Below are 11738 nucleotides of genomic sequence, written 5' to 3'. Positions count from 1 at the left end.
TTCGTCCTGCTGCCCTGCAGGTCCAGCAGGGACCGGAGCCCGGGTCCCGAGGGCAGCGTGGACAGAGAGGCGAGGCGCTGGGGCGCGCGGAGCCTTGTTCCCGGACCCTCAGAATCAGTTTCCCCTGGGGTCCTCCGAACGCCCTGCATCAGTCTGTCCTCTGCGGAGGAAGGCCTCCGGATGACTGGGAGGAGTGGCTGCTGGAGGAGGAGCAGCTGCCCTGAGTCACGCAGGAAGCTGAGCAGGGCGGGGCCAGGCGGCCGGGCGTATATAGGGAAGCCGGAGCTGCCCTGGCTCCACAGCAGCCAGGACAGCTACGGGCGCAGGCTCCAAAGGCGCACATCTGCCAGCACGACCCAGCATTTGGGTGGCCGGTGACCAGTCTTCCCCAGGATGGGGACCATGTCCAGAGCAGCCTGGGTCTTGGCCTGTTTGGCTGTCGCTTCTGCCGCCTCTGAGGGATGTGAGTAGGGGTGGACCGGGCACTGGGGAAGGGGCCCCGCAGCTCCGCCCAGCAGGGTGGCTTGGCCTCCCTTCCCTGAGCAAGCCCAAGGTGGGCCTGGGACACCGGGGCCTCCAGCCGGGGAGAAGGGTTCCCAAAAGTTGCTGCTGAGAGAGCACTGGGAATCAGGTGGACGGCTGAGGAGGGCAGGGATCACCTGAGGGAGATGGGCTGGGACGGGAGGAGGGAACGGGCCTACTGCGCTGGGCTGCTGCCAGCTTTGACAGTCTGGCCAGAGGGAGAGAGGGAGGGCATCTCACCAGGCTCGCCCTCTGCTGAGCACACACCGCTTTGGTGCCCAGACTGCTGAGAGACGTCAGGAGATCTAATCTGCATCTCTACCTCCATAAGCCCTGCTTGTCCTCCCTCCCTCCTTAGCCTCTGGCTGGCTAGTCAGCTCCAAGTGGCTCCTTTCTCTGTGTCCATCTCACTCCTCAACTGAGGCTCAAACAAAGGAAGAACTGATACTAACCAAAGGGAAGTGCTTCAGCTCCTGGCTGGGTTCCTCGTCAGAAGGCCTAAAGATGTTTACAGGGGCTGGAGGAGGTGGGCAGGTGGGGCCCCAGCCAACAGACTTCTCCTCGAAAACAGAAACACCACAGCAGAGTGGCTGTGGGAGACAGAGCCCTGAAGTAGACACGACAGAAGAAATTGTGCCCTGCTCCCCAATCCAGAGGCCATCTTTCCTTTAGGCCCAGTCTCTGAGCCAGGTGGAGTGGGGGCGTCAGAACCTCACGGGACTCCTGGGACCCAGTCAGTCACGTCTGGGGTGTCTGTCAGGGAGACGTTGGATCTGTATAGTAAACTGCTGGTTCCTATGTCTTGGTCGACTCTCCTGTCCACAGCTTCCCCATCCTTTGCTCAGAGCCCCCCAGAAGCCACCCTGACCCATCATGGCAGCACACACCTATAATCCCATCATGGCTGCACACACCTATAATCCCAGTATGTGGGAGACTGAGACAGAAGGACCTCAGGTCCTCAGGTTCAAGGACAGCTGCAGCAACATAGCAAGATTCTCAGCAACCTAGTGAGACCCTGTTTCCAAACACAAAGGGCTGGGGGGTGTAAGCGCAGAGATGGAATGCCCTGCATTCAATTTCTAATAGCACACACGCACCCCAAACCACTGCTGATTTCCTCCCTCCAGGCCACAAGGCTTCAGAGCAGAAGGAGCCGAGGCCAAAGCGCCACACCCAGCACCTTCACGAAGGCAAGAGTTTGGCGGGGGCCGCCATGGGGCGCGGGATCTGAAAGAAGCCGTAGGCTCTGACAGTCTCCCCTCTTGCCTCCAGTCGGCTATGCAGCGCTCCCCTCCCCAGCCCGGACCCGAAGCTTCTCCATGGAGCACCTGGACCCTTCTCAGTACGACTTCCCCTTTGAGGAACAGAGTGAAGGTGAGTCCGCTGCCAGCCCTGCTGAGGCCCCAGGTGTCCATCTGACTTTCTCCCTGCTCCTCAGATGGGGAGGAGGGAAGACGCCCCCTCCTGGTGCTTCACTCAGCATTCTCAGATTCATTTGCTCACAGTTCTGGAGATTTCAGGGCTTCAGTCCATGTTAGGCCGGGGGATGTCTGTGGAGCTCAGGGCATGGTGCAGATCGCAGAGAGGAGAGTGCAAGGGCTCTGCTCCCGCATCGCAGAGGCCCGAAATGGACATCCACGAAGGGGTTCCTGGGCATTTCTGTAGTCCCCAAGGCCACACAGCCAGGAACCCACTCCTCTGGCCACACCCCATCTCCTGGCCTACCACCCAGTCAGTCCATTACTATGGATTCATCCACTGATGAGAGTAGAACCCTCAGAATTCAATTCCGTCACCTCTGAACACCAATACACAAGCTGTTTAGGGGACATTCTATATCCAGCCCGTAACGCCTGGCTAGGAGTGGGTGGCTCACACGCTCCCCTCCTGTAGTGCGGCCCGCTCGTGCTCCAGGGGCCATCCCTCTCCAAAAGGAGGAGCTGCGCCTTGACCGCCTCCCCGCTGGAAGGCAAGGTGAGTGCCTCTCTCTGCCTGCCCCCACCCCACTGGGCCCTGCTGACATGGACCTGGTCCACGCCACTCTACCCTCATCCCTGTCTTGCAGTGGCTCCCCCTTGCCAGCAGGAAGCCTCCCCCTGTCAAGAAGAGCTGCCCGCTGCCCAGCGCCCTACTGAACAGAAAGAAAGTAAGCAACTCCCCAGCCTCTACCTACCTCCTTCATACTTAGCCTTACCTTGGAGCATGGGCTTGAGAGGCAGACAGGATGGTGGGCTTTGGCTAGATACAGGGATGCATGCCTGGAGTCCCAGCACTTGGGAGGCTGAGACAGGACTGTAGGTTCCAGGACAACTTCAGCAGCTGAGTGAGGCCCTCAGTAACTTAGCAAGACCCATCCTTCCTTCCTTCCTTTCTTTTTTTTCTTTTCTTTTCTTTCTTTCTATTTGGAGGTAATGGGGTTGGAACCTGGGTTATTCTACCTCTGAGCTACACACCCAGCCCTATTTTTTTATTATTTATTTTGAAACAAGGTCTCATTGAGTAAGATCCTGTTTCAAAATAAAAAATAAAGCCGGGCATGGTGGTGCACGCTTATAATCCCTGCGCTTGGGAGGCTGAGACAGGAGGATCGCACAGGTTCAAAGCCAGCCTCAGCTACTGAGTGAGGCTCTCAGCAACTTAGTGAGACCCTGTTTCCAAATAAAGTATAAAATAGGCCTGGGAGTGTAGCCCGGAGGTAGAAAGTTCCTGGGTTCCACTCCCAGTACCACCAAAAAAATAATTAAAAAATAAAATAAAATAAAATAAAAAATAAAACCGGGAGCCGGGCGTGGTGGCACACACTTGTAATCCCCATGCTTGGGAGGCTGAGACAGGAGGATTGCACAGATTCGAAGCCAGCCTCAGCTACTTAGTGAGGCTCTCAGCAACTTAGTGAGACCCTGTTTCCAAATAAAATATAAAATAGGTCTGGGAGTATAGCCCTGAATTAGAAAGCCCTTGCGTTCCATCCCCAGTACCACCAGATAAATAAATAAATAAATAAATAAATAAATAAATAAATAAATAATAAATCAAGCAAGCAAGCAAGCAAGCTGGGAGTGGTGGTGCACACTTGTAATCCCAGCATTCGGGAGGCTGAGACCAGAGAATCACAGTTCGCAGACAGCCTCAGCTACTTAGTGAGGCCCTCTACAACCTAGTGAGACCCTGTTTCAAAATAAAAAATGGGGCAGGGGGTGCCCCTGGGTTCCATCCCCAGACCCGCTAAATAAATAAAAGGTGCTGGGGGTGCCAGGCATGGTGATGCATGCTTGTAATTCTAGTATTTGGGAGGCGGAGACAGGAAGATTTGCAGGTTCACAGCCAGCCTCCGCTATTTAGTGAGGCCCTCTGCAACTTAGTGAGGCCCTGTTTCAAAATACAGAATAAAATATAGGGCTGGGGGTATAGCTTAGAGGTAGAATGTCCCGGGGTTCAATCCCCAGTACTCCAAGAAAAAAAATAGAGAGAGATATATATGGCTGGGGGGTGTAGCTCACAGGTAGAAGGCTCTCAGGTTCAATCCCCAGTACTAAGTTCATAAATAATTAAATTAAAAATAGGGCTAGAGGTGCCGGGCGTGGTGGGTCACACTTGTAATCCCCGCGCTTGGGAGGCGGAGACAGGAGGATCGCACTGGTTCGGAGCCAGCCTCGCTGGCTTAAGAGACCCTGTTTCCAAATAAAAAAATATAAAAATAGGTCTGGGAGTGTAGCCTGGAGTTAGAAGGGCTTCCAGGAACCCCAGTTAAAAAAAAAAAAATACGGCTAGAGGTATAGCATGAAGGTAGAATGCCCCTTTATGAGCTCTGCCATTTATTAGTATAATCTCGGGTGAGACTTTTACCTCTCCAAATGTTAATTTTTTTTTTCGTACTGGGGATTGAACCCAGAGGCATTCTACCTCTGAGTTATACCCCCAGCCCTATATTTTCTTTTCTTTTTTTTTTTTTTTTTTTTTGAGGGTCTGGCGATGGAACCCAGGGGCATTCGACCTCCGAGCTACACCCTCTGCCCTATTTTTTATTCTTTATTTTGAAACAGTGTCTCATTAAGTTGCGGAAGGCCTCACTAAGTAGCTGAGGCTGTCCACAAACCATGATCCTCCGGTCTCAGCCTCCCAAATGCTGGGATTACAAGTGTGCGCCACCACGCCCAGCTATTCTTTTTTTTTTAAACAGGGTCTCTCTGAGTTTCAAGGGGCCTCACTAAGTAGCTGTGGCTGTCAGCGAACCTCTTGTCTCAGCCTCCCAAATGCTGGGATTACCAGAGTGCGCCCCCATGCCTGGCTTTTACTAAGTTACAGAGGACCTCAATAAGTAGTTGAGGCTAGCCGTGAACCTGCAATTTCCTCTCTCAGCCTCCCAAATAATGGAATTACAAGCAATGTGCCACCACACCCAGCTTTTTTTTTTTTTTGGACTGGGGATTGAACTCCGAGCTATACCTCCTGCCCTATTTTTTATTCTTTATTTTGAAACCGGTCTCACTGAGTTGCGGAGGGGAGGGCCTCACTAAGTAACTGAGGCTGTCCGCTAACTGTGATCCTCTGGTCTCAGCCTCCCGAATGCTGGGATTACACCTGGCTTCTTAGTTTCTTCATCTGTGAAATTAAGGAAATAATAACTACCCAACATTTATATGGTTAGATGGCAAAACCAGTACTTCTTTTCACCTGTGTCTCCACTGAGTTGCTCTTTATGAATGGGGACAACCAGGTGCCTGTTCTAGAGAGGCCCGTCCCAACACCATTTCCTCTGCACCTTCTTCCCCAGTGGACATACCTCTGCCACTCCAACAGGAGATCATGCAGTCCCAGCAGAATGAGGGTAAGGGACAGCATGGCGGCCGCCCCGCCTGGGAGGAGCAGGGCGGGGAAGCGGGGCTCTGAGCGTGGCACCATTCAAACTTTCCCCCTTTTCCTTCCAGCCCGACCTTCCACAGGTAAGAACCTCTGCCCTCTGCCCTCCCAACCCTTGCTCCTCAACCCCAAGTTCTTCCAGTCCTCCCAGCCCCTCTGCTGGAGCCCCCACATCTCTGTCTTCCCTTCTAGAGAGGCCGGCTGCCTTTGGGAGCCAGGGCCCGCCAGAGCCGCACTCCTGGGATCCCAGCCAGAACTGCCCCCAGCGCCGATTCCGAGGCGGCTGGGCCCACCAGCTGGACGGCTTCCCGCCTGGGCGGCCTTCCCCGGACAATCTGAACCAGATCTGCCTTCCTAACCGGCAACACGTGGTCTACGGGCCCTGGAACCTGCCGCAGTCTGGCTTCTCCCATCTGACTCGCCAGGGTGAGGCCCTCAATTTGCTGGAGACTGGATATTCCCGCTGCTGCTCCTGCCGCAGCCCCACAAACCGCCTAGACTGTGCAAAGCTCGTGGTAAGGGCCGGGCTCTTGGTGCAGGGGGTGTCCTCTAGCCCCCAGACGGCATGTGTGTGTTTTAGGGGTTAGACCTCTAGGCTGGGCGTGGAGGACCCGCGGGTACTTTCCTTGGCCCTGCCTTGGCCTCCAGGAGCCTAGAGGACAGCCACTCTGCGTCTGCGTCTGTCCTGGCGCCTGGGAGGAAGGCGGGAGTGTGGGCCGGCCGGGCTGACCCACCCCTCTTGCTCTAGTGGGAGAGCGCCATGACCGAGTTCTGTGAAGCCGAGTTCTCGGTCAAGACCCGACCCCACTTGTGCTGCCTACGGCGGCGCGGGGAGGCTCGCTTCTCCTGCTTCCAGGAGGAAGCACCTCGGCCTCACTACCAGCTCAGGGCCTGCCCCAGCCACCAGCCCAGCATTTCCATGAGCCCCGAGCTGCCCTTCCCCCCGGGGGCGCCCACGCTGGAAAATGTCCAGAACATCTGCCGCGTGAGACGCTTCCGCTCTGTGCCGCGCCACCTCCCGGCCACTGAGCCCCTGCGGGGGCAGCTGCACACACTCACTCGGCTGGAGACGGAGCTCCAGCGCTGCTGCCGCCAGGGGGACAACCACACCTGCGCGTGGAAGGCCGTAAGTGGGCGCCCGGCCCGAGACCCGCCTGCCTGACCTGAGTCCACCGGTCCGTCCGCCCATGTGCCTCCCTGCCGCAAGCAGTCCACGTTCGTCTGCTTGTGACTGTCCGTCCAGCCAGTGTGTCCGTCACCTGAGTCTGTGCCTCCTGAGCCTCCGTACCGCAGTCCTGGCCTCATCCGCCCGTGACCCCAGGCATGCGCCTGTCTGCCACGCGTCGTCCAGCTTGGCCTCACTGACCCTCTCCACCTGCTGCTCCAGCTCATCTCTCCTGGCCACGCGGAACCTCCTGTGTGCTCCTCCCTCGTCCTCCCGTGCCCACACCTGCTCAGCTCCCTCCGGTCCCTCGCCGCCCTGCTTGGCCTCTGGGGCTGGAGCCCCTCATCTCCTAGCTGGGGTGATAAAGGGAAGTAGGTGTGAGGAGAGACCAGAGTGTCCGGCTTCTGACTTTCCTCTCTCTGTCCCGCCCACAGTGGGAGGACGCCATGGACGGGTACTGTGACCAAGAGCAGGCTACAAAGACTCACCGCCACTCCTGTTGCCACTACCCTCCCAGCCCCGCTCGCGATGAGTGCTTTGCCCGCCAGGCGCCTTATCCCAACTACGACCGGGACATCTTGACCGTGGACCTCAGCCGAGTCACCCCCAACCTCATGGACCTCCTCTGTGGAAACCAGAGAATTCTCACCAAGCAGTGAGTCTGGCTTGGATCTCCCCCAGCACCCTTCCACCCCCAGAACCTCCCTTCTGGCCCAGCCTGGTGGCGGGCACCTGGAATCCCAGTACTTGGGAGTCTGAGACAGGAGGATCACAGGTTCAAAACCAGCCTCAGCCAGCAGGTCGTGGCGACACAGGCTTGTAATTCCAGCATTCAGGAGGCTGAGACTGGAGGATCGCGATTCGAGAATAGCCTCAGCTACTTAGTGAGGCCCTCTGAAACTCAGTGAGACCCTGTTTCAAAATAAAAAAAAATAGAAAATAGGGCTGGGGTATAGCTCAGAGGTAGAATGTCCGTGGGTTCCATCCCTAGTACCACACACACACACACACACACACAAAAAAAAAAAAAAAAAAAAAAAAAACAGCCTCAGGAGCTTAGTGGGGCCCTCAGCAATTTAGGAGATAGAACAGCCCTGGGTTTAATCCCCAGTACCACCCCAAAATAAATAAAATTAAATATGAAATAGGGCTGGTATAGCTTCGAGGTAGGATGCTTCTGATTCCACACCTAGTATCATAAAACACACAAGCAAAAGACCACCTAGAGGGGTCCCTCTGAGAATGAGTCATGGTGTCCCTGTGCCACCCTGAGGCCATGGGATGTCCGCGGACCCTGACCCCCGTCTCTTTCACACCGGCACAGTAAACAGATTCCTGGGCTGATCCGGAACATGACGGCCCATTGCTGCAACCTGCCGTTTCCACAGCAGGCCTGCTGCGCTGAGGAGGAGGTGAGCGTATGGGGACGGGGTCTCCAGGGGAAGGCCGGAGAGTGGGAGGGCCTGACTGCAGCAGTAACAAGCTGGCAGGAGGGACCCTTGGCTTGGCTCCAGAAGTCTCCACTCTAGACCTGGCCGGCTCCCCAGTCCCGGGCTCCCATTATGCCTTCTCTGGGCGTCAGGCTTCTGGCATTTCCAGGCGTGCACACTTGTCAGTCGTAAGGAATCAGCGGTGTGAGGCAGCCTGGCACCATCTCTGGGCCTCGTGAACGGGTGCCCAGGGAGAGCAGTGGAGCCGATGGGAGACCTGTGGGCACCCCAGTCCTGCCTGATCTCTGACCCCCCATCATCCCTTCTCTTCTCCTTCATCAGAAATTAGCCTTCATCGAAGATCTGTGTGGAGCCCGGCGGAACGTCTGGAAAGATCCTGCCTTTTGCTGTAACCTGAGTCCCGGGGATGAACAAACCAACTGCTTCAACATCAATTATCTGAGGAATATGGCTCTGGTGGCTGGAGACACTGTGGAGGCGCAGGGCCAGGGGGAGCAGGGCCCGGCTGGGGTACTGAATATCAGCCCTGCCCCTGGATCCAAGGAAGAATGAGTCACCCCAGAGCCTTGGAGATGGGGAGCCCCACCCCACCCCACCCTCCTCCAACACTCCTTACAGTAAACAGCTCTGGGATTTGGCATCCTCAGTGTCTGTAACACATGGACACACCCTCCTGGGCCTGCTTGGGTTTCCTTCAATGATTGGCCCCCTGAGGCCCACAGCCCAGCCCGCAGAGAGGGTGCTCTGCAGACTGCTGGGGCCGGCACTAAATAGCTTGGCTTCCTAACTTGGCATCTTGAATTTACTTATTTGGCACTGGGGATTGAACCCGGGGCGTTCTTCTTCTGACCCACACTCCCAGCCCTTTTTATTTACCTATTTATTGTGGTACTAGGGATCTAACCCAGGTTCGGTCTACCTCCAGGCTACACACCCAGATGTATTTTATTTTGTATTGGGAAACAGGTCTTGCTAAGTGGCTGAGGCTGGCTTTTTAAAATTTTTATGGTACTGGAGATTAAACCCAGGGACATTCTACTTTTGAGCTATGCCCCTGATTTTATTTATGATTTTGTTTTGTTTTGTGTTTTTGGTGGTACTGGGGTTCCTGGAAACCCTTCTACCTCCGGGCTACACTCCCGACCCATTTTTTAAATATTTTTATTTGGAAACAGGGTCTCTTAAGCCAGCATGGCTGGCTTTGAACCTGTGCGATCCTCCTGTCTCCACCTCCCAAGTGCGGGGAATACAAGCCTGCGCCACCATGCCCAACCTTATTATTATTATTATTATTACTATTATTATTATTTTTGTGGGTCTGGAGATGGAACCCAGAGGCATTTGACCTCCGAGCTACACCCCCTGCCCAATTTATTATTTTTTATTTTGAAACAGGGTCTCACTGAGTTGCAGAGGGCCTCACTAAGTAGCTGAGGCTGTCCACGAACCGCGATCCTCTGGTCTCAGCCTCTCGAATGCTGGAATTACAAGCGTGCGCCACCACGCCCGGCTAGAACCACAATCCTTCTGTTTCAGCCTCCCATATGCTGGGAGTACAAGTGAGTGTCACCATGCCTAGCTCAATACTGGGGTTTTAAGATGAGGATGTGCTTATGCATATATATATATATATATATATATATATATATATATATATATATATATTACTTGGGATTTAACTCAGGGGTGTTCTACCTCCAAGCTGCATCCCCAGCCATTTTGTTTTTTGTTTTTGTTTTATTTTATTTATTTTTTTTTTGGTGGTACTGGGGTTCCTGGAAGCCCTCCTTCCTCCGGGCTACACTCCCAGACCTATTTTATATTTTTGAAACAGGGTCTCTTACGCCAGCACGGCTGGCTTCGAACCTGTGCAATCCTCCTGTCTCCGCCTCCCAAGCGCGGGGATTACAAGCGTGCGCCACCACGCCCGGCTGATTAATTTTTTACACTTATAATTTCTATTAATTTAATTGTAAATTAATATTAAAGCAGTTTCCCAGTATTGGCTCACCAAGTACTGGGATTACTAGTGTGCACCATTATGCCCAGTTTAGATTTTTTTTTATTTTTTTGCGGGTCTGGGAATAAAACCCAGGGGCATTTGACCTCCAAGCTATACCCCCTGCCCTATTTTTTATTCTTTATTTTGAAACCGGGTCTCACTGAGTTGCAGAAGGCCTAAGTAGCCAGGTTGTCCGCGAACGGCGATCCTCCAGGTCTCAGCCTTCCGAATGCTGGGATTACAAGCGTGTGCCACCATGCCCGGCGGGGATATTTTTTGTGTGTGTGTGTGTGGTACTGAAGGGTGGAACCCAGGGGCTTTTCTACCTCCGGGCTACACCACCAGCCCTATTTTATAATTTATTTGGAAACAGGGTCTCACTAAGTTGCTGAGAGCCTCACTATGTTAGCTAAGGCTGGCTTCAAACCTGTGTGACCCTCTTGTCTCAGCCTCCCAGGTGCTGGGATTACAAGCGTGCACCACCATGCCCAGCAAGATTTTTTTTCCCCAGGTCTGGTGATGGAACCCAGGGGCATTCGACCTCCAAACTACATATAGCCTGTGCCCTATTTTTTTCTTTCTTTCTTTTTTCTTTCTTTCTTTTTTTTTTTTTTTTTTTTTTGTGTGTGTGTGTGTGTGGTACTGGGGTTCCTGGAAACCCTTCTCCCTCCAGGCTACACTCCCAGACCTATTTTTATGTTTTTATTTGGAAACAGGGTCTCTTAAACTGGCTTCGAACCTGCACGATCCTCCATTCTCTACCTCCCAAGCGCAGTCCGGATCACACCCGGTCCTATTTTTTATTCATTATTTTGAAACAGGGTCTCACAAAGTTGCGGAGGGCTTAAGTAGCTGAGGCTGTCTGCAAACTCTGACCCTTCAGTCTCAGCCTCCCGAATCCTGGGATTACAAGTGTGTGCCACCACGTTTGGCTAGATTTATTTTTGATAATGCATAATCCAGCTGGGCTTGGTGGTGCACACTTGTAATCCCAGCATTTGGGAGACTGAGACTGGAGGGTTGTGGTTCGCAGACAGCCTCAGCTACTTAGGCCCTCGCAACTTAGTGAGACCTTGTTTCAAAATAAAGAATAAAAAAAAGGTCAGGGGGTGTAGCTCGGAGGTTGAATGCCCCTGGGTTCCATCCCCTGACCAGCAAAAAAAAAAAAAAAGCCTAATTTAAATCGGACATGGTAGCATGTTTGTAATCCCAGTACTTGGGAGGCTGCAGGAGGATCACAGGTTTGCCGCTAGCCTCAGCTACTTAGTGAGGCCCTGTTTCAAAAGAAAAAAAAAAAAAAAAAAAATGGGGCTGTAGCTTGAAGGTAGAATGCCCTTGGGTTACACTCCCAATGCCAAAAACAAAAAACAAAAAAATAGGTTGGGAGAGCCGGGCATGGTGGTGCACGCTTGTAATCCCAGCATTTGGCAGGCCGGGACAGGAGGATCACACAGGTACAAAGGCATCCTCAGCTACTTAGTGAAGCCCTCCGCAATTTAGTGAGATCCTGTTTCCAAATAAATTACATTATAGGGCCGGGCATGGTGGCACACGGTGGTAATCCCAGCATTCGGGAGGCTGAGACTGGAGGATTGCAGTTTACGGCCAGCCTCAGCTACTTTGTGAGGCCCTCTGCAACTCAGTGAGACACTGTTTCAAAATAAAGAATAAAAGATAGGGCTGGGGGTGTAGCTCAGAGGTCAAATGCCCCTGGGTTCCATCCCCAGTCCCGCAA

The 11738-nt window shown here is 53.6% G+C and overlaps 1 protein-coding gene across 1 annotated transcript; it reads left to right on the top strand.

The window, feature by feature from the left end:
* Positions 1 to 393: 393 nt before the first annotated feature.
* On the top strand, positions 394 to 8553 carry ECM1 (extracellular matrix protein 1; the record flags this gene model as incomplete). Its single annotated transcript, XM_080691611.1, has 12 exons — positions 394 to 463; positions 1653 to 1715; positions 1798 to 1899; positions 2419 to 2499; positions 2591 to 2671; positions 5300 to 5353; positions 5454 to 5468; positions 5578 to 5900; positions 6134 to 6511; positions 6985 to 7205; positions 7875 to 7962; positions 8323 to 8553. The coding sequence occupies 12 exons, from the start codon at positions 394 to 396 to the stop codon at positions 8551 to 8553; spliced, it is 1707 nt and encodes a 568-aa protein (XP_080547737.1).
* Positions 8554 to 11738: the final 3185 nt, after the last annotated feature.

This window comes from Muscardinus avellanarius (genome assembly GCF_963383645.1).
Source record: "Muscardinus avellanarius genome assembly, chromosome: 3".
Lineage (NCBI taxonomy): Eukaryota > Metazoa > Chordata > Mammalia > Rodentia > Gliridae > Muscardinus > Muscardinus avellanarius.
Note: the sequence above shows the minus strand (reverse complement) of the source record. Positions and strands in the feature narration are given on the sequence as shown.